The sequence below is a fragment of the Sus scrofa genome, chromosome 6 (assembly GCF_054392235.1).
Source record: "Sus scrofa isolate SSC_HxYL_T2T_F1_AM1 chromosome 6, Sscrofa_HxYL_maternal_Yorkshire_Landrace_v2.0, whole genome shotgun sequence".
Lineage (NCBI taxonomy): Eukaryota > Metazoa > Chordata > Mammalia > Artiodactyla > Suidae > Sus > Sus scrofa.
In genome coordinates, this window is record NC_139388.1 from 80,181,328 (window position 1) to 80,204,482 (window position 23,155).

The window sequence follows — 23,155 nt, forward strand, 5'->3', positions numbered from 1 at the left end:
ACTGAAAACTTGCCAAGAACCCTTTCCCTTTCAGAGCCTTCCCGGCCTGTAAAGAGATTAGCAACTTGGAAGAGTGAGCAGGCCCATCGCAACCACCCAGCCATCGCTAGAGGCGCGGCGTCAGGAGAGAGCCAAGCTGCTGTCCCAGTTGTGCCGCTACCATTTCCACTCCCACCTGTAAACGGGGCAGTGGCAGCAGGACTGCAGAGGGCCAGCATGTGTCTTATTTGCCCACAGGGTTAATTCCGATTCAGCTGTCAACTTCTCAAGACCGACCATCTGCGACAGGATGGGCGTCCCACCCTTGGTCAGAGCTCTGCGGCTCCTTTCCGGAGGACTCAGAGTATCTGCACCGTCTCCTGCTGCCCCTCCCCTCCCGGGCTCACTTGCCAGCAAACCCTCTGCCACACACTCCCTCTAGTCAGGACGGGAAAGGGGGACTAATGACCAGTTTCTCGCGCTCCTCTATGGACTGCAGGTACTGCTGCTTGCCTTCCTGGGATTCATCCTTCTTCTTTAGATAAGGCTCGATGGATTTGTACTGAGCATAGAAATTGCTCAAATCCTGTGGGTGCGAGGAAAAGAAGAAGAAATGAGTCAGAGTCCACCACCGCCCCTTATCTTTCTTTCCTACCCCTGTTTCTTGGACACAGCCCACTTTTCTGCACAAGTCAGACCCTCTGCCTTTGGCACAGACACGTGCAAAGATCACACAAGGAGAAACGATCACAACGTCAGTGTGGTTAGAAATCTCTCCTTCACCCACTTGGGAACCTTTCCAATCCATGGCCCTTTCTCCCCAGTTGCCCTGAAAACACGCAGTCAGGGAAGGGAAGGTGGCCAAGCACAGGGAGGCGGAAATTACAACCCACAACAACCACTGCTTTCCCAACTGCCATTTTCCACAAGAATTCTTTGTACTTAGGACCAAATCCTTCACTTCTGAAAGCATTCCAAGTCTAGAATTCTCGCCCTGTTATTCCCAAGCAGTCCACACTACATGAGCTGCTGGAGGATCTTCTAGGCCATTTACCTTCTGCCATTCAAATTCCTTAAACTCAGACACGAAAAAATCCTGCCCTGAAGAACTATAGTACAGCACACACACATATACCACCCCCCCAACACACACAGGGAAAAAAAAAAGTGAAGGGGGTGGAAAGAAGGAGAGACAAGCAGAAACTCACAGGAACAAGATCCTTTATCACATACATATGTGGAAGAGGGTAGATTTTTGAAACTTTGTTGAGGTTGGTGTCAATTCTTCGGGTGCAAGCCAGAGTGTTGCCTCCGTTGATGTTCATGGCGCAGGAGCCGCAGATGCCTGAGAGGGAACCCAGACACCGTCAGTCCAAGCAGCAAATTCTCCCCACGGGACTGCGGTTACTCTACCATCAGGAGTGGTGCTGACATGGAATACACCTGTGCCAGAGTTGCCTGCTGCCTTTCTTCCTTTTCCTCCTTCCTCCTGCCTAGAAGGTAGACCTATCGGCTGTAGTTCGAAAACCCATGCTGTGAAACCATGAGGCTGCCCTGAGGTTGGAGGCTGCCTGCTAAGGATGTACTGCTGGCATCATGGAGTGCCCACACCAGCCCTAGCGTCTTGCTTCATGTATTCGGAGAGAAAAAGCAGCCATTTCTTTCTTCCTTTTATTTTATTTTGTCATTTTAGGGCTGCACCTTCAGCATATGGAGGTTCCCAGGCTAGGGGTTGAATTAGAGCTACAGCTGCTGGTCTACATCGTAGCCATAGGAACGCAGGATCCAAGCTGCATGTGCAACCTACAACAGATTTAATGGCAATGCCGGTTCCTTAATCCACTGAGCAAGGCCAGGGATGGAACCCACATCCTCATGGATACTAGTCCGGGTCTTAACCCACTGAGCCACAATGGGAACTAGTCTTCTGTTTCTTTTCTTTTCGGCCTGGATACAGATTATCCAGAGACAGCGCCCATTCTGTTGTTTCCAGAGAGTGGAACAGCTTCCCAGGGGAGGATATGAGACCCACTTTTCTGGAAGAATGAACTAATGTGAAACCAAACCAAAGCAAGCAAAAAGAAGGTTCTGACTAAGGACCCTGAAATGAGAATTTTCTTAGCCTGGACAATTTCCTGTGTATGGAATTTCCTAGTTATTTTCAGAATTAAAAGTGACTGTGCAACCTAACCCCTCTCCCACTTCTCTGAAGCTATTTTTTGAAGATCCTCAGGCCAGAGAAATGTGATTACTTGTGAAACTTGTCCTGGGGTGTCACTTTCATAGGTCTATACTATCTCCCTCTCCTGAGAGTAGTAAGGGTCTAAGAGAACATAAACATCTGTCATCAGCAAACACTCCTCCAGTTCCCCAGAGACTGAATATTATCAGTTTATTGATGTGTGTTTGGCATCCAACCACAGCAGTATGCTTTTTCTTTTTTTTTTTTTTTGCTTTTTAGGGCCGCATCCACAGCATATGGAGGCTAGGGGCTGAATCGGAGCTACAGCTGCTAGTCTACGCCACAGCCTCAGCAACACAGGATCCGAATCACATCTGTAACCTACACCACAGCTCGTGGCAACACCAGATCCTTAACCCGCTGAGCGAGGCCAGGGATCAAACCCGCAACCTCATGGTTCCTAGTCAGATTCATTTCTGCTGTGCCATAACAGGAACTCTGAGAGCAGTAAGCTTTTATAAGAAACGGTAGGAGTTCCCCTGTGGCTCAGCTGGTTAAAGATTCAGCATTGTCACTGTAGCAGCTTGGCTTGCTGCTGTGGTGCAGGTTTGATCCCTGGTTTGGGAACTTCCACATGCTGTAGGAATGGCCAAAAAAAAGTATACAATCAAAAAAAAAACAAATACAGGAGTTCCCATCATGGCACAATGGTTAACAAACCCGACCAGGAACCATGAGGTTGCGGGTTCGATCCCTGGCCTTGCTCAGTAGGTTAAGGATCCGGCGTTGCCGTGAGCTGTGGTGTAGGTTGCAGAGGCAGCTTGGATCTGGTGTTGCTGTGGCTCTGGCATAGGCCAGCAGCTACAGCTCCACTGGACCCCTAGCCTGGGAACCTCCATATGCTGCAGGAGTGGCCCTAGAAAAGGCAAAAAGACCAAAAACAAAAACAAAAACAAAAACAAAAGAAAAAAGAAAACAAATACAGTGAAACTTCTCTTAAAAAGGGTTCCTGGAGGGAGTTCCCGTCGTGGTGCAGTGGTTAATGAATCTGACTAGGAACCATGAGGTTGCAGGTTCAATTCCTGCCCTTGCTCAGTGGGTTAATGATCCGGCGTTGCCGTGAGCTGTGGTGTAGGTCGCAGACACAGCTCGGATCCCGCGTTGCTGTGGCTCTGGTGTAGGCTGGGGGCTACAGCTCCGATTCAACCCCTAGCCTGGGAACCTCCCATATGCTGCAGGAGCGGCCCAAGAAATGGCAAAAAGACAAAAAAAAAAAAAAAAGGCTTCCTGGAAATTCTCTTCACAAACAAGAAAAACGAGCAACAATTAAAATCATCTTGCCTCATTTTTTTTTTTTTTTTTTAAGTCCCCATAGGCCACACCTTGTGATCTTGTCTCTGAAAGTTTATGGGGAAAGGAAACTGAAGAGTGTCTTTATTTCTTGTGTTGCCAGGACTTATGTGGGAGGGTTGGTATTTAATTACAGAAGAATGTTCCCTAAACAGCAGGACTCAGCCCAACTACCACATCTGTCAGCAATTGCTACATCAAATCCAAGCCTGGAAGATCCAAACAGATGTCTTAGAAGTAGGACTTTATAAAAGCCCGAGATGTACAGCAGAACAAAGACAAAAAGTGATGGGCCAACGGCTCTAAAGACCTATTTTTTGGAAGGATATTTCAGGGAGAAAGTTCAATCACAGCCCTTGGTCTTGGCCCCAGCTGCCCTGTTTTGGTTTTATCCCGGGTTTCCCACGCCTGGCCAGCAGAGCATACCGCCTGAGAGTGCAATCCTGGAATGTGACAACTCTGGCTGAGCCCTGGCTCCCAATTCACCATCTCTGTGTCCTTGGGAAGTCCCTCCCTGGGCCTCAGTATCTTCCTACATACACTGAGTGTAAATGATTAATAACCCCTGTCTACCTCACGTCAAGTGCACAGAATGGAGTCTGCTCGGTCAGTGCCCCACAGCCATCAGGGCCAGTGAGCTGGCACAGCACCCGCCTGATTCTTCCCACACCTGAGTACCAACTGAATGATTATTTAGGAATTCTCCTTCTTCCGTTTTAGCTCTGCCTGTGGCATGTGGACATTCCCAGGAATAGGGATTCAACCCACACCACAGCAATGACCCGGGCTGCTGCAGTGACAATGCCAGATCCTTAACCTGCTGGGCCACCAGGGAACTCCCTAGGAGTTTTCTTCTTCTTATTTTTGTCTTTAGGGCTGCACTCATAGCATATGGAAGTTCCCAGGCTAGCGGTAGAACCAGAGCTGCAGCTGGTTCTACACCACAGCCACAGCAACAGCTGGTTCTACACCACAGCCTACACCACAGCCACAGCAAACTCAGAAACCAGAACACATACCACAGTTCAAATTTCCAAGAAAAGGAACTGTGCCCAAGAAAAGGAAGTGTGACCTGCGGCAAGGTCACCTGGCAGAGCACTGCAGTTGTCCTCCCGGTACCCCTGGCAGTTCTGGCCGGCCCAAGCCTCTTTCAGGAATCAGAACCAAAGTGTCCATGCCTAACAGGGAAGGAAACGCTTACCTTCTCTACACGATCTTCGGAAGGTCAAGGTAGAATCAATTTCATTCTTAATCTTGATTAACGCATCCAACACCATAGGACCACAGCTGACCAAAACAAACAAACCAAACCAACCAAACTTAGTCGTATTTATACAAAGTTCAGCCTTACTACACTTTATCATAATATGATCTGAGACATCTGCATATAATAGCTGTTTTTCTTAACCATTTGGCCTTCTCAGATCACATGCAGAATTTTTTTCCAGTTTTATTTTTGCACATTCTTACACATTTTAAACCCCACAGTTCTTTTTTTTTTTTTTTTTTTTGGCTTTTATGGGCTGCACCTGAAGCAAACGGAAGTTCCCAGGCTAGTGGTCGAATCGGAGCTGTAGCTGCTGGCCTACACCACAGCCAGAGCAACAACATATCGAGTGGCACCTGCGACCTACGCTATAGCTCCCAGCAATGCCAGATCCTTGACCCACTGATTGAGGTCAGGGATTGAACCCGCGTCCTCATGGATACTACTCAGATTTGTTTCCACTGACGGGAACTAGTACTGCAGAATTCTATTTTGATGACCACACTGCATATACGTTTCTGGAAAGTGGAGAGCTAAAGACGGAGAGAAGTATTCAGGTTAGGAAAGAACTTCTGTATACTGGCAGCTTTTGTTCTTTCTTCAAAGCTCCCTGAAAAGTTTCCCCAATAATTTTCAAATTTTAGTTTTATTTTTGGGATGTAGCTAATAGCTAACCTTAAATGGTTAGTTAACAGCTCCCCATCTATAAAGCAGAGAGCAACGCCAGATCCAAACTGCATCGGCAATCTACACAGTAGCTCATGGTAACGTTGGGTCCTTCACCCACTGAGCAGGGCCAGGGTTTGAACCCGCATCCTTATGGATACTAGTTGAGTTTGCTTCTACACCACAATGGGAACTCCTCCACTGGTTCTTTTAAAATAGTGTCTACCTCTCTGCTGAGATTTCCTATCCCATCATGAGTATATCTTCCTCTATCTATGAACACATTAAAAATCCTGTCTGCCAATTCCAATTCCAACAACTGTGGGGCTTCAAGGCTATCTCCACTGATTGCCTTTTCACTTGAGGCGTCAAGTGTTTCTCTGAATGATTAGTAGTTTGGGCTCATATGCTGATCTTGTGAATAACATGCTGTAGTAACCCTGGACTGTATTATCCTTCTCAGAAGAGTGCTGATTTTTCTCTAAGGCAGCAATTAGTGTGGCTGAACTCAGGATCTGGGCAGAGTTCACATTCGGGGCTTTCCCTCTGTGCCTCTTTCTAGGACTTCCCCCTCATTTTCTGGTTGCTGTGGCAACCTCCACATGTATCCTCTGGTTTTTCAAGCCTGTGGTTTTAGCTCTTGCACTCCCTCATCAACTGGGGCTTGCCCTCAGGTAAAAAACATGCAAAAAAAAACAAAACAGTTTATTTACCCAAGTAACATTCTGTTCTTTCACGGGTCAACTCGCTCCCAGCATTGGCCTGCTTTGGTTACTGTCCTGTGCCTCAAGTCACTGCTTCTTATATTTATCTTATAAACTGGAATGTGTGGTTATTTTTCGTGGGAGGGTTAGTCTGAGGAAAGCTATTCTGCCATTACTACAACTAAATGCAATCACTCTTAAAAATTTAATCATTAAAAAAGTTATGAATTTAACTCTTCCAGTTTTAGTCACATTCTGCATTTTTTTTTTTTTTTTGCCATACCTCCAGCATGTGAAAGCTCCTGGGCTGGGGCATGAACCCAAGCCACAGCTGAGGCCTACACCACAGCTGTGATACCACTGGATCCTTAACCTACTGTGCCACAAGAGAACTGCCACATGTTCTGTAGTTTCAATTTGCAATGTTTCTATTTTCTAGGTATCTGAGAATATTTTTATTATTCCCTAATCAAGCAGTTAATTTAAAAGAGTGCTTTTAAATTTCCAAGTAATTAGGCTTTTTTGTTTTTAATATGAATTTTTAATTTTATTGTATTACAGTCAGAAAATGTGGCCGGAATTATTTTCCTTTCTTTGAATTGTACTGATAATTTCTGGTTGAGTGTTTGAGAAGATTATATATCAATTAACTCTATCTCATTAATAGAGTTTATGTGTTGATAAAGAGAGTTAAAAAAAGCATTTTGAGTATCAGTAGCTTTCAAACCTTTTTTTTTTTGGTGCCACTGAAGAAATAAAATACTTATTCATTTACACATAAAATCGATCATACAATAGAAGAGTTCTGCTTATACTGAGGAGGGAGGAGTGGAGCAGCGGGAAGCTAGAGCACAGCTCCCTTCCCTCTGGCCACCTGTGGGACCCTTTAAAGAGGAGGGAAGAGAAGTGGTTCAGAGACGGAACGTGAAGGACTCAGCCGGCTGGTGCTGGTTTTGACGATGGGGACTATGAGCCAAGGGGTGCAGAGATCTCTGAAAGCTGGAAGTGGCCCCCAGCTCTTACCCAACAAGAAAACAGGGACCTCGGTTTTACAGCCAAGAGCTCAGTTCTGCCAAGAGCTCAGTTTTGCCAAGAGCTCGAAGGGAACAGAAAACAGATTCTCCATTTGTCTCCAGAAAGGAAGACAGCCTGCTGACACCCTGATTTCAGTCATGAAACCTTTACCTTTACCAGACTTCTAACCTAGAGAACCTTTTTTTTTTTTTTTTTTTTTCCGTCTTTTTGCCTTTTCTAGGGCCGCTCCCGCGGCATATGGAGGTTCCCAGGCTAGGGGTCCAATCGGAGCTGTACTCACCAGCCTACGCCAGAGTCACAGCAACGCGGGATCTGAGCCACGTCCGCAACCTACACCAGAGCTCAAGGCAACGCCGGATCCTTAACCCACTGAGTAAGGCCAGGGATTGAACCCAAAACCTCATGGTTCCTAGTCGGATTCGTTAACCACTGAGCCACGACGGGAACTCCTAGAAAACTCTATGTTTTTTTGCCGCTAAGTTGGTGGCAATTGTTATGACAGAAATAGGAGGCTAATACATAGGTATGGACCATTTTAAATAGTTTAACTATATCCCTATCTTGTCCTATCACCATTCCAGCCAAGTGCACAGTGTTTATAATTAAAGAATATGTGGGTCCACATATATAAAATTAACAAAATACTATGTATAAAGCCATCTCTACCAGTATTCCTAGAAATTGTTATACTTTGATTTGGAGGAAGGAAAGGAATATTGTAAAAATTGTTCTGCTTGCAGAGTTTCTGTTATGGCTCAGTGGAAATGAATCTGACTAGTATCCAAGAGGATGCAGGTTTGATCCCTGGCCTTACTCAGTGGGTTAAGGATCCGGTGTTGCCATGAGCTGTGATGTACGTCATAGACGCAGCTCAGATCTGCTGTGGCTGTGACTGTGGCTGGCAGCTGCAGCTCTGATTCCACCCCTAGCCTGGGAACCTCCATATGCTGTGAGTGCGGCCCTAAAAAAGACAAAAAAAAATTTTTTTCTTGATATTATCTTTTTGAATCAGGCACCTATCTCATTCTTGTTTTAAAAATAGATAATTTCCAGAGCCATTGGATCATCTCAGTTGTCAAACCTTCCAAGGATGGGAAAAGCATGTCCCTGAATCAGATCGAGAGCTTACCTTCATTTATTAAATACCTAGCTTTCACTGAGATACTCACTTATTCAAATCAATTTCATAAGTTTGCATATGAGGTTTATCTCCAGTCTTGTCTGGGTCCCATCGATAGATGGCAAATTTCTTGATTCGGGGAGCTGTGGCTGCAGCTGTCTGGGCCCCACGGCAGGCCTGAAATTTTAGAAGTTCACAAGAAGGAAACATTTAAATTATTAAAAACACAAGGTAAATCTTCTAGCTGGCACTATAAACTACAATACTGGATACAAACCCACACGTTACTGACACACACAGGCTTCTTGCGAAAGGCAGTCACCCGAAATCCAACACACAGGGCTAAGCACCTCTGTGCTGGGGGCTGGTGAAATGGCACTTGACAAAACAGACAAAGCCTGGGAGTCCCCAGTCGTGGCTCAGCGGAAACGAATCCGACTAGAAACCATGAGGTTGCGGGTTCAATCCCTAGCCTTGCTCGTGGATTAAGGATCAGACATTGCTGTGAGCTGTGGTGTAGGCTGGCAGCTGCAGCTCTGGATTTGACCCCTAGCCTGGGAACCTCCATGTGCTATGGGTGTGGCCCTAAAAAAAAAAAAAAAAGCAAAAACAAACAAAACCCAGACAAAGCCTTTGCTCTCACAGAAGCTACTCTGCAGTGAACAAGAGAAATGAAATAGCCATAATAAAGTGCAGAGGGGGCGTTCCCGTCATGGCTCAGCAGAAACGAATCCGACTAGTATCCATGAGAAGAGGGGTTTGATCCTGGCCTCCATCAGCGGGTTAAGGATCCAGCGTTGCCATTAGCTATGGTGTAGGTCACAGAGGTGGCTCGGATCCCGTGTTGCTGTGGCTGTGGTGTAGGCCAGCACCTACAGCTCCAATTTGATCCCTAGCCTGGGAACTTCCATGTGCCTTGGGTGTGCCCCCCCCCACAACAAATAAAAGTGTAGAGAGGGAAGAATACAGCAGACACTTACACCAGTCTAAGCGGTCAGGGAAGGCCCCATAAGTGATTTAAGCTGCGGCTTGATGAATAGGGATTAAGTGGCGTTATAAGCTGAGGACGCAGCATGTGTAGAGGCCTGGGTGGGGGAGAGCACAGGCACCTGTGTGGGACGGAGAGCAGGCCAGTGAGAAGCAGGGAAGGAAGAGTGGCGGATTTGAGGAAGTCGAGGGAAGGAAGTTACAAATAGGGTTTTGATTTTATCCCAAGAACAATGAAAAGCTAACAAAAATTCATAATGGGTGAGGGACACGATCATTTTTATTCTTGGGAAGGACATCACTAGTTCACAAAGGAAGACCTGTCAGATGACATCCGGGAAACCAGTCAGAAAACTACTGGAGGTGTCAAAATGAGACGCTAGTGTTTTTGGGGTACATGTCTTAGCCTGGGCCACTGTAACAAAACATCAAAGAATAGGTAAGATACTGACTGCAGAGGCTTGGGACACAGGTTTGATCCCCAGCTTGGCACAGTAGGTGAAAAGCTCTGGTGTTGGTGCAGCTGTGGTCTAGGTCATACCTATGGCTTGGATTCAATCCCTGGTCCGGGAACTTCCACATGCCACGGGTGTGGCTGTTTAAAGAAAAAGAAAAGAAAAAGAAATAAAAAAGAATACAGTATCTTAATTTCTTTTGACCATGCATGTGGCATGTGCTAGTTCCTGGGCCAGGTGTTGAACCTGCACCACAGCAGCGATCCAAGCTGCTGCAGTGACAATGCTGGATCCTTATACTGCTGTGCCACAAGGGTACTCCCAGAATACCATATCTTAAAATAAATTTAGGGAAGTAACAAACCGCTGAGACCTGATCTCTCTGATGCTTCTATTATCCTTCCCAGTGCTCACAGCCTCTGCCAGTAGGTTTCACAGTGAGCCAAGGAATCCTGCAGAGCCACCCGGGGCTGAGAGGATCAGGTTAAGCGGGGTGGGCCTGATGTCTTTTCCTCCTTCAACCAAAACAGGCTCCCTATGAGAACATATTTGCAAAAAGGGCGCAGATGCTCAAAAATTTTTATATTTAAATTCATACTAATTTTTCCTAATGTATAGCACAGGGAACTATATCTAGTTACTTGTGATGGAACATGATGGAGAATAATGTGAGAAAAAGAATGTGTATATATATGTGTGTGCATGACTGGGTCACTTTGCTGTATAGCAGAAATTGACAGAACATTGTAAATCAACTATAATAGAAAAATTAAAAATTTTTAAAATTTACACTAATGTTTAAATTTTTAAAATTTTTTCCATTATACTTTACAGTGTTCTGTCAATTTCCTACTGTATACACTAATTTTTATATACCAATTCCTAAAACCATTATTGCCACATACTGTCCGAAATGCTACGCCAGTGAATCTTCATTTTTTTTTTTTTTTTGCTATTTCTTCGGGCCGCTTCTGAGGCATATGGAGGTTCCCAGGCTAGGGGTCGAATCGGAGCTGTAGCCACCAGCCTACGCCAGAGCCACACCAACGCGGGATCCAAGCCGCGTCTGCAACCTACACCACAGCTCACGGCAACGCCGGATCGTTAACCCACTGAGCAAGGGCAGGGACCGAACCCGCAACCTCATGGTTCCTAGTCGGATTCGTTAACCACTGCGCCACGACGGGAACTCCTGAATCTTCATTTTAAAGATGAGAAAAAAGGCCCAGAGATCAAGTGATGGGCCCATGATTACAGAACTGGTGAGGTGAGCCAGGACCGGAGCCCAGGTCTGCCTGTCTGCCTTCAGAAACCAGGCTCCTGAACCCTGAGCCATCCTATTTACTTGTGACTATGCTCAGGGCTCTTGGTGCTGTTTTCTTCTCTTTATGTCCTAACTCCTTGAAGGTATGTGTATTAGTCAGGGTTCTCCAGAGAAATAGAAGCACACACGTATACACACACACACATACCATAAGAGATTTTCCCTAAGGCACTGGCTCGTGTGATTACAGGGGACAACAAATCTTAAAATCTGCAGCAGGCAAGCTGGAGACCAGGAGAGCCGATGACGTGGTTCTAGTCCAAAGACCAGCAGGCTCAAGACCCAGGAAGGGTCAATATTTCAAGTCCAAAGGTAGGGAAAAAAAAATCAATGTCCCAGTTTGAAAGCAATGAGGCAGGAGTAATTTCCTTTTATTTGAAGGGGGGCCAGCCTTTTGTTCTATTCCAGCTTACAACTGATTGGGTAAGGCTCACTCGCGTTAGGGAGGGCAACATGCATTACTCAGTCTATCTATTTGTTTGATTTAACACTGGCTATACTCCCCATGTTGTACAACTTTGAGCCTATCTTATACCCAAAGGCTTGTACCTTCCATCCCCCCACCCTATACTGCCCTTCCTCCCTCTCCCCACTGGTAATCATTAGTTTGTTCTCTATATCTGTGAATCTGTTTTTGTTTGTTTGTTTAATTCACTAGTTGGTTGTATTTTTTTTTTTCCTGTCTTTTTGTCTTTTTAGGGCTGCACCCACGGCATATGGAGGTTCCCAGGCTGGGGGTCTAATTGGAGCTGTTGCTGCTGGCCTACACCACAGCCACAGCAGCACCAGATCTGAGCTGCATCTGTGACCTACATCACAGCTCACAGAAATGCCAGATCCTTAACCCACTGAGAAAGGCCAGGACTCAAACCCGCAACCTCATGGTTCCTAGTTGGATTCCTTTCCGCCATGGCAGGAGCTCCACCAGTTTGTTGTATTTTTTAGATTCTACCTGTAAGTGATACAATAAAGCACTGGTCTTTGTCAGTCTATCAATTTAAATGTTAAACTCATCCAGAAATACCCAGAACAACATTTTCACCAACTATCTGAGCCCGGTCACTTGGTACATAACATAAACCAGCACAGAACAGGTCACGTTTTCCATCTCCCAGGGTATCTGGCCCAAGCCTCTGCAAAGAGCAGTTCAATCCCTGGTTAGCAAAGATTGAAGAACAAAAATCGAACATTAAACAAATGCAAATTTTGTCATTTTTAGGGCTGCACCCGAAGCTTATGTAGGTTCTCAGGCTAGGGGTCGAATCGGAGCTGCAGCTATTGGCCTATACCACAGGTCACAGCAACGCTGGATCCTTAACCCTCTGAACAAGGCCAGGGATCGAACTGGTCAGGTTCGTTAACTGCTGAGCCATGACGGGAACTCCTAAAAGTGGTTTATTTTAAATGTACCTTAAGAGACCAAACAGTGCAACTTATATCAAGCCATTAACAAATAAAACAAACCTATACCCCTCTGTATATGGCATTTACATATAATGCTAAGTCTAAGCTGCTCCCATCCCAGGGTCTGTGAAGCCCTTTTGCATTTAGGCAGATGAGGCAAGGCAGAGGCCACACCAAGTCCTGCTGAGCTTCTACTATGGTGATACGGAGGGGAGGAGCCTGCCAGTCCGAACAGCACTTATTAAGTTGAAGATAAAAAAAATACAGAGTTTCCCTTGTGGCTCATTGGGGTTAAGAACCCAAGACAGTGTCTGTGAGGATTCGTATTCAATCCCTGGCCCCGGTCAGTGGGTTAAAGATCTGGCATTGTCACAAGCTGAGGCTCGAGAACTTCCATATGCCACAGGTATTCTATTCCGGGCCAGCTAATTCTCTTATAAACTGTTAAAGTAAAAACTCTTAAGATTAATTAATTGTAAGAAATGCAATGCAGTTTATACTTGCTCCCAAATTTAATGATGCTGATAACATCAGCTTAGTATGAAAGAAAAGGTATTGTGAAAATGAAAGTGAGGATGAAAGTTGTATTTTATCTTATCACTAACCTCGCTAAGATCAGTAATAAAAGGAAAGTCATTTCTACAAATGAACATTTCCCACTAGGACCTCCATTTTGTGAAATGACAAGAACATCTGGCTACGCCACCTTGTGGTGTACAACAGGAAGTGGAGGAAGTGAAAAAATTAAAGATAGCAGCCCCAGCAGCTTGCTTAACACACTCCTTGTTTTTGTTAGACGCAATGACATAAAGCACTACAATAAAATTCACCAATTTTACGAGTATAATTCGATGAGTTTTGATAAAGTTGTAATACTACTACCACAATTATTAAGTTGTGGTATATTCCATTCAGAATATTTCCATTCAGAAAGCTCCCCAGTGTTTCTTTACCATCAGCGCCCTCTCCCTGCCCCTGGTAAGTGACCAGCTCTCTATTACTATGGATTTGCCTCTTAGACAATGTCATACAAATGCAATGAGGGGAGTTCCCATTGTGTGGCTCAGCAGAAAAGAATCTGACGAGTATCCATGAGGACGCAGGTTCAATCCCTGGCCTTGCTCAGTGGGTTAAGGATCCAGCCTTGCTGGGCTGTGGTGTAGGCCGGCAGCTGCAACTCGGATTCAACCCCTAGCCTGGGAACCTCCATATGCCACAGGTGTGGTGCTAATAAATAAATAAGTAAATGCACTGAGTGAGGTTATACATCTTGGATCTAGCTTCTTTCCACTCAACATAATGCTTCTAAGATTGATTCATGCTGCTGCATATATCCATGGTTTATTGCCTTTTTTTTTTTAAATACACTTTTCATTTGGAAATAACTGTAGAATCACATGCATTTATAAGAAGTAATACTGAGCTCCCAAGTACCCTTTACTCAATTTCCCCCAGTGGTAACAGTGTACAAAACCACAGCACAGGGTCACAACCAAAGGAGTTCCCTTGTGGCTCAGTGGGATAAGAAGGATCTGGCATTATCACTGCACTGACTCTTTGGTTACTGCAGTGATTTGGGTTTTGATCCCTGGACCAGGAACTTTCACATGCCATATGTGTGGCCAAAAAAATCACAACCAGAATGTTAACAGAGATACAGTCAAGATACAGAATATCTGCCACAACCATGCCCCTCATGCCCTCCATCCCTACTCCTTCATCCCCAACAATCATTAATCTGTTACATTTTCTATAATTTTATCATTTCAAGAATGTTATATAATGTAATCATTTCATATGTAATTTGGGGGAATTGGCTTTTTAAAAATTAAAAAAAAAAAAAAAAAAAAAAAAAAACAGAAGCTCCCATTGTGGCTCAGCAGAAAAGAATCCGACTAGCATCCATGAGGATGAATGTTCGATTCCTGGCCTTACTCAGTGGGTTAAGGATCTGGCATTGGCCAGCAGCTGTAACTGCGACACGACCCCTGGCCTGGGAACCTCCATATGCTGTGGGTGTGGCCCTAGGAAGGAAAAAAAAAAAAAAAAATCTGCATAATTTCCTGGAGATTCCACCAAGCTGTTGTTCTTCAAGAGTCATTGCTTTTTATTACCAAGTCCTGTTTCATGATGTGATGCACCAGTTTGTTACTGTTTCCCAGAGGGGGCAGCTGCTGTGTCTGAGGTAGGTGGTAGCGAGAGGCATGAGAAGCCTCTAAAAAATATCACCCCTTCAAAAATTTTTTTTACTAAAATACAAATAAAACTTGGAATTTAAACAGAAGCTGGGATTTTGAGGTTGTCAGCTATCACTCCCTGGTTCTAAAGCCAGATTTAATAGTATTGGCAGTGGGCAACAGGCATCTGGCTCTGTCAGGCTCAGTTTCACTCACTCCCGCAAAGGCCTGTCAAAGCTGATCCTGGTTACCTGCACTGGGGCCTCACCTTATCAGCTCCTTCTAATACCTACCTAAATATATCTGCTTTCCATCCAATGTACAGAGACACAAAGGTCTAAACTTGATCATACGGATCTTCCCTGAAGGGCCTGGGCTTGTTTAGAAATTACTCTTTTGTCTTTTAGGGCCACACCAGCAGCATATGGAAGTTCCCAGGCTAGGGGTCGAATGGGAGCTGGAGCTGCCAGCCTACACCACAACCATAGCAACGCAGGATCCAAGCCACATCTTCGACCTATACCACAGCTCACGGCAACACCAGATCCTTAACTCACTGAGCAAGGTCATGGATCAAACCCCTGTCCTCATGGATATTGATTGGGTTCGTTACCACTGAGCCACGATGGGAACTCCCAGAAATCATTTTAAAAAGTCTGTTTTGGAGTTCCTGTCGTGGCGCAGTGGTTAACGAATCCAACTAGGAACCATGAGGTTGTGGATTCGATCCCTGCCCTTGCTCAGTGGGTTAAGGATCTGGCGTTGCTGTGAGCTGTGGTGTACGTCGCAGATGCCGCTTGGATCCCGTGTTGCTGTGGCTCCGGCGTAGGCAGGTGGCTACAGCTCCAATTAGATCCCTAGCCTAGGAATCTCCATATGCCTCAGGAGAGGCCCTAGAAAAAGCAAAAAAAGACACACCCGAGGCAAGACACACCTGGGCCAAGGATCAAACCTATTCCATAGCAGAGACAATGCCAATCTTTAAACTTTTGAGCCACCAGGGAACTCCTAAAAAGTCTTATGTGTGACTGGATCACTTCGCTGTACAGTAGAAAACTGACAGAACACTATAAGCCAACTATAATGGAAAAAGTAAAAATCATTTTAAAAAAAAAAAAAAAGCAATGCAAGGATCAATCACAACAGAGTATCAGAAGGCGCTAAATACCAATATAAGTTTTGGGGTTTCCCAAAGTGCCACTATTTTTTTCTAAAACAATTTATTTTGAGTTAAAAATGTATTGGAGTTCCTGTTGTGGCTCAGCAGCAATGAACCTGAGTAGGATCCATGAGGTTTCGGGTTCGATCCCTGGCCTCGCTGAGTGAGTTAAGGATCCAGCGTTGCTGCGAGATGTGCTCTAGGTCACAGATGTGGCTCAGATCTTGAGTTGCTGTGGCTGTGACGTAGGCCAGTGGCTGCAGCTCCAATTTGACCCCTAGTTTGGGAACCTCCATATGCCGCAGGTACGGCCCTAAAAAATAAATAAATAAATAAAAGTATCTTACGCAACACTTGGTGGTGCTAACAAGAACGAGGAGAGAAGATGCCGAAATCAAAATGATCAGAGCAGGCAGTGGTTCTAACAGTGACGGAGCTTTGCTCACCTTGAGGGCTGCACTAAAGAGTCCAGAGGATTATGGGACCTGGATTTAAAAAAAAAATTGCCTGAAGGAGAAACGGGAAAATCTGTTCTGTAGGTATTCATGGTAGAAGTATAAGTAATAATAGCAGCTCATTCACTGAGCCCGTATCAGGTGCCAGATGTTGTACTAAATTATCTCTAATCTTGACAACATCTCTATGAAGAAAGCTTTTTATTCTCAAATAAAAAATGAGAATAAGGTCATTTAACAAAAGAGCCAGGATTCAAACACAGGTCATTGACTCCAAAGCCCAAACTTTTAGCCACTACACAGTTGTGAAAACACAAATCCAAAACAGAAGAGTTCAAAAAGGTAATTCCTTTCCCCCCAAAGATCCAAGGAACAAGAGAAGTTGTTACTATACTCGCATAATCAGCAAGGTTTTTGGGGTGGTAGTTGGTCCAGATATTCTCATTCACTTATTTGTTCAATAATTAATTACAGAGCAGCTACTCTGCTCCAGGGACTGTTCCAGGCTTTGGGGAATCAAGGACAGACAGACATACATCGCAGTCCTCGTGGAGCTTACAGTGACTGGAGGAGATGCACTCTAATAAAACCTAGAGCTTGTCAGGTGGTGATAAATGCCATGAAGAGGGTGGGGGGCCTGGGGATCCTGGCCACAACCCCAGATTGGGCAGCCAGCGAAGACTTCACTGTAAAGGTGACAGGTGATCAAGGACCTGAAGGAGGTAAGTAAACAACCCATACACTTACCTAGGGAAGAGCAGGTCAGGCAGAGAGCACGGAGTGCAAACACCTTTTTTTTTTTTTTTTTTTTCTTTTCCTTTTTAGGGCTGCACCCTCAGCACATGGACGTTCCCAGGCAAGGGGTAGAATTGGAGCTGCACTGCGGGCCTCTGCCACAGCCACAGCCATGCCATAGCCAAGCTGCATCTGCGACCTGTGCTGCAGCAACAATCCTTAATCCATGGGCCAGGGATGAAACCCATATCCTCATGGACACTATGCTGGGTTCTTAACTCGCTGAGCCACAATGGGAACTCCAAGTACAAAGATCTGGAGGTGGGAATGTGTCTGAGGTGCAAGGAGGCGCCAGTGGTTGCTGAGAATGGAGTGAGTGAGAGGGATGGGAACAGGACAGCAATGTCAATGGAGAGCCAGATGGGAGGACTTCTGCCTTTACCCCGAGAAAGACGGGAAACTACCGGAAGGTTTTGAACACAGGAGAGAGACAAGTTTTGAAAGGATCACATCACCTTCTGTCTTGAGAACCATTTTTTTTTTTTTCCTTAATGGCTGCCTGCAGCATATGGAAGTTCCTAGGCCAGAGAATTCCAGGGATTGAATCTGTGCTGCAGCTGCAACCTACCCCACAGCTGCAGCAACACTGGATCCTTAACCCGCTGCACCGGGCCACGGATCAAACCTGCACCTCAGCAGCAACCCAAGCTGCTGCAGAGACAATGCCAGATCCTTAACCTACTGTGCCACAGTGGGAACTCCAAGAAGCAGTTAGTTTTTTTTTTTTTTTTTTAATTTTTGTTGTTGTTGTTGTTGCTATTTCTTGGGCCACTCCCGTGGCATATGGAGGTTCCCAGGCTAGGGGTCAAATTGGAGCTGTAGCCACCAGCCTACACCAGAGCCACAGCAACGCAGGATCTGAGCCACATCTGCAACCTACACCACAGCTCACAGCAACGCCAGATCCTTAACCCACTGAGCAAGGGCAGGAACCGAACCCGCAACCTCATGGTTCCTAGTCGGATTCGTTAACCACTGCGCCACGACGGGAACTCCGCAGTTAGTTTTTAAATACACTTTAAGAAAGAACTGCCAGGATGTGAGAGGGAGGCAGAATAAGGACGGCTCCAAAGTCACAAGGCAGGGAGCTCCTGTTGTGGCACAGTGGAAACCAATCCGAATAGTATCCATGAGGATGTGGGTTTGATCCCTGACCTTAATCAGTGGGTTAAGGATCTGGTGATGCTGTGAACTGCAGTGTAGGTCACAGATACGGTTCCAATCTGGCGTGGCTGTGGCGTAGGCCGGCAGGTGTAGCTCCCATTTGATCCCTAGCCTGGGAACGTCCATATGCCAAGGGTGTGGCCCTAAAAAAAAAAGTCACAAGCCACATGAAGTTGAACTGCCATCAGCTGAGATGGGAGGAGAAAAGTGTGTGGCAGGGCGAGCGCCAGGGTTCTGTCTTCAGGCAATCAAAGTTTATTAAATATCCATGTGGAGATTTTGAGACTATAGTTGGGTGGCCATCTGAGTCTAGAGATGTGGGGTGAAGTCTGGGCTGGAGACACAAATCTGGGAGGTGTCTAAAGCCCAAAGGAGTGTCTATAAAGATGAGGCCTAGGGACGGAGTCCCAGTATTTATGGAGTTTGGGGTGATGTGGAGAGACAAGCTAAGGGAGACAGAAAGATTGGCCAGTGGGCGAGGCAGAAACCTTGAAACCTGCCATGTCCTGGGGCTCAGGCCACAAAGTGTTTTAAGGAGGGAGTGCACACTATGATTTAGGGAGCAAAGTATCATGAGAACTGACGTCGGATTTAACAAAGCCAAGGTCACTGGCGGCCCTGGCACAAGTACTTTCCGTGAAGTGGTAAGGGTGAAAGGTCCGACTGGAACAGGTTCATGAGAAAACAGGGGTAAATGAATTGTAGTCAGGGAGTTGAGACACCTCTGGAGAAGTTTTTCTATAAAGGAGAGTGGAGAACTGGGACAGTGGCTGGATATGTTTTTTTGTTTTGTTTTTTTTGTCTTTTTTTTTTTTTTTTTTGGCCATTTCTTGGGCCACTCCTTCGGCATATGAGAGGTTCCCAGGCTAGGGGTCTAATTAGAGCTGTAGCTGTAGGCCTACACCAGAGCCATAGCAATTCGGGATCCGAGCCGCGTCTGCAACCTACACCACAGCTCACAGCAACGCCAGATCCTTAACCCATTGAGCAAGGGCAGGGATCGAACCCGCAACCTCATGGTTCCTAGTCGGATTCGTTAACCACTGTGCCACGACAGGAACTCCCAGGATACGTTTTTTTAAGATGGAAGAAACTATAGCGTGTTTGTGTGCTGCTGCTGCTGTGATAGAGCAGCAAAGCTGGTAATGCAGGGTGAGGGGAGAAGTCCTGGACAGCCACCTCTGAACAGGTGACAGGATGGAGAGCACGAGAGGAGAGGAGCCAGAGCAGTGCCGCCACTTCTCCCACAACACAGGCAGCAAAGGAGAATATACAGGCAGAAGCAGGAGGCGGACAAAAATTTTGAGTTTTTTCTTCGTTGTAGCCTAGCCGGGCAATTTATACGACAAACCCAAAGAAGAGGGTTTGTCAAAAGCATTTCTACCTCAATCTACAAACAAATGAGAGTTCAAGGCTGAGTGTACCTTTGTAAGAAATTGTGGATAAGCTGAAAGGCATAGTTTATTTTTCACATTTTGCTTTTTAAGGCCGCACCCTCAGCATATGGAGGTTCCCAGGCTAGGGGTCAAATCGGAGTTACAGCTGTCAGCCTATGCTACAGCCACAGCAACGCAGGATCCGAGCCGCATCTGCAATCTACACCACAGCTCGTGGCTAACTGAGCGAGGCCAGAGATTGAATGCACGATCTCATGGTTCCTAGTCAGATTCGTTTCCCCTGAGCCACAATGGGAACTCCTGAAATGCACAGTTTATAATTGAAGGCAAGAAGCGAGATATCAACAACTGGACTGAAACCAGACTGAGGATGAGAAGGGTGAATTCTGGATTACACTGAAGGCAGCGTGTTATTTCTTTAAGGAGAGCTTCCTTGGGAGCAGGCTGGGAGCTTGAATTCGACGGTGCAGATACAGATTCAGAGATAGGCGGGAAAGATGTGGAAATGGAGAGGAAAAAGGCAGGGAGGTCTCACCAGAGAGAGACAGTTTCCGAAAGGTGTGAATGGTGGTGGTCCAAAGCCAAGATTTAACACTTAGTAGCTGGACGTTCTTTGGCAAATTACTTAACTTTTTCTGACTTTGTTTCCTTTTGTAAGAAAGTAGTGGGTATTAAAATCTACCTCATAGGATTAACAGGAGGGCCAAGTTTCTGGCATTGCTCAGAAAATAATTTCTGCTCTTCCACATTGGCAACCATATCCATTCTTGCATTCTTCTTCTTTTTTTTTTTTTTTTTCTTTTTAGGGCTGCACCTGGGACATATGGAGGTTTCCAGGCTAGGAGCTACAGTTGGGCCACAGCCATAGCCATGCAGGATCCAAGCTGCGTTTGCAATCTACATCACAGCTCACAGCAATGCCAGATCCTTAACCCACTGAGCGAGGCCAGAGATTGAACCTGCAACCTCATGGTTCCTAGTCGGGATTTGTTTCCACTGCGCCACAACGGGAACTCCTGTTCTTGCATTATTCTAATTGGCAGATAGGTATAGCAAGCCCCGTCAGCTCTAGAGGCAATGAGACACACAACTGAAAGTCTGTGGTATTTGCCCCTGGGGAGTACACAGTCTAGAGGAAGAAATGAGGCAACATAAACAACAGTTAATACACTACAGTTCAATACTCACAGGCAGAACTATGGTTCAGTGGTACAAACAAAAGCATGAGGAATTCAGGAGTTCCCGTTGTGGCGCAGTGGTTAACGAATCCGACTAGGAACCATGAGGTTGCGGGTTCGGTCCCTGCCCTTGCTCAGTGGGTTAACGATCCGGCGTTGCCGTGAGCTGTGGTGTAGGTTGCAGACGCGGCTCGGATCCCGAGTTGCTGTGGCTCTGGCGTAGGCTGGAGGCTCCAGCTCCGATTAGACCCCTAGCCTGGGAACTTCCATATGCCGTGGGAGCGGCCCAAAGAAATAGCAAAAAGACCAAAAAAAAAAAAAAAAAAAAAAAGCATGAGGAATTCAGAAGAGATCTCCCACTGTGTCCTAGACTCTTAGAAACCTGAGTATACCCGAAAGTAGTACACCAAGCTCATTACAGATTCTATTCAGGTGGATTATGATGATGTCACTATTTATGGATGTGAATACATTTTCCTACACGGGGGTGTGAGTGTAATTTATTTTCTTTGCCCTCAGGAGGCCCTACAGTGGCTTCACCTGGAATTACAACACTGACCTATGAAACCAACCTTCTCTGTAATTCATTCCTGGAGGAGGGACCTGAGCTTCAGAATGCACTCTAATTGGTGGGACTCTCACAACCTAACTGCTTGCTCAGCAAGTATAAAAAGAGCTGTAAACAAGGTCATTATCAATCACCAATTTAACGCTCAGCTTAAGATGCTGGTAGGCAGTTCTCATCCCCAGCCCTACTTCTCAGGAAGGCTGCAAGATGACCTGTCTGAGTTCACATAGAGCATATTGCAAAGAGCTGGTGTTAGAAGACTGGCCATATGCCAGCGAATATGTTCTCATGGAGGTGCAGGAAGAGGAGGGGAATTCATAATTCTTGTACCTCTATTGTGGGCAGATCTATGCTAGGAGTTTTTCACATACAAAGATCAAAACACTGGGGTCTGGTCCTGGATCAACCCATTCTTGGCTGTGATATTTTGAACAAGTAAAAAAACAAACACAAAAAAACCCAAAACACCACTTTCTGAGGCCTCAGTTTTCCAAACTCTAAAATGGAGGTAAGAATTCCTGCTTGTCCATCTTAACAGGGTTTTTTCAGGAGCCCAAAGGACGAAAAAGATTTGAAAGGGATTTACATACACAAATTGCGATGGCAATTTCCCTTCCTCCCATTTTGAATGCAGATCACAAGTGTGTAGCTTCCTGACAATTCAAGGGATGCACCCTGAAGAACGTAAATAAGAGCAGTGCCAAGCTCGATAAGGTCGGTACGCCCTTTACAGGTAGGGATTCAGAGCGGATGACTCTGCTTTACGAAGACTCATATCCTCAGGGCATCAAGCGGATTACCTTCCATTTTTCTGTTCCCTTGGCCCCAACAATTCACCCGCCCTTTCCCTCTTTACTGAGCACCCTGGAGGAGCGACCTCGCCTCCCAGTTTTATCCTTAGCGCTCCGGCAGGTCTGTCTTTCCCAAAGGAGGCAGAAAAAGGGCTCGGCGGCCAAATGGTCGGATTCAAATTATGCTTCCCAACAGACACTCGCTCGCCATGTGACCTTGGGCAATTCCAGTTCCCTCTCCGAACTTCTCTTTCTTGTGTCTAAAAAACCCTCTCCGCCCTGACCAATTCACGGGCTGCAGAAAGGTGCAGAAAGATAACCGGCAGGAACGCTCCCGACCAGAGTTAGAGCGCTGCGCGGGTGGGAGCGGGTTGTCCTCCTCGAGGCCTGGCCCTGTGCTCCCTCAGCCCTTCCGCTGCCCTCCCCACTGCAAGCCGTCTCCGTGACCTTCATGCCTGGCTCGCCCCCTCCGCCCGGGGCGGGTGCTCACCTGCAGGCAGGCTCCGCCAAGGGTTGTGGCCGGGAACCAGCGTTTCAAGGAGACCGCGACCACCGCCGCCATTTTGGCTTCTGACGTCGAGCCCCACCCCTTCACCCCGAAGGCACTCTCCGCCGCTGTCCCACCGAGCACCGCGGCGCCGAGCCAGCGTCCACCGAGGACCCGCTAGCTGCTCGGAACCACCGAGTGGGAGGTGGCTTCCGGTTTCCCGAGTGGGTGGAGGGAAGGCGGAGAAAGCCTGCAAGAACGGGCGTAGTTGCCGTGGGCCGGACGCATGCCCACTTAGTCTCCCGTGTTCGAAGGTGACCTTCCCAGAGGAAGGGGCGGAGCCAGGGAGGGCGGGCCGTGGTAAGGGGTGGGGCTACAGCCTAAGTGGGCGGAGCCGTTCGATCTTTGTCCTCTCCCGATTTTTAACCCCTTTCTTCCTGAAAATTTATCTATCATGTCACTCACTGCGGTTTGCCCGAGACTGACCGGGTTTCAGCACTGCTGCCTCCCA

General features: G+C 46.4%; 1 protein-coding gene across 1 annotated transcript in view; it reads right to left on the minus strand.

Moving 5' to 3' along the window:
* Positions 1-22,719, minus strand: part of SDHB (succinate dehydrogenase complex iron sulfur subunit B) — a 30,051-nt gene extending 7,332 nt beyond the window's left edge. The window contains 5 exon segments of the mRNA NM_001104953.1: positions 449-565; positions 1,188-1,324; positions 4,713-4,798; positions 8,353-8,480; positions 22,648-22,719. Of these exon segments, the coding sequence (NP_001098423.1) occupies positions 449-565; positions 1,188-1,324; positions 4,713-4,798; positions 8,353-8,480; positions 22,648-22,719 (540 nt within the window).
* Between the last annotated feature and the right edge of the window lie 436 nt (positions 22,720-23,155).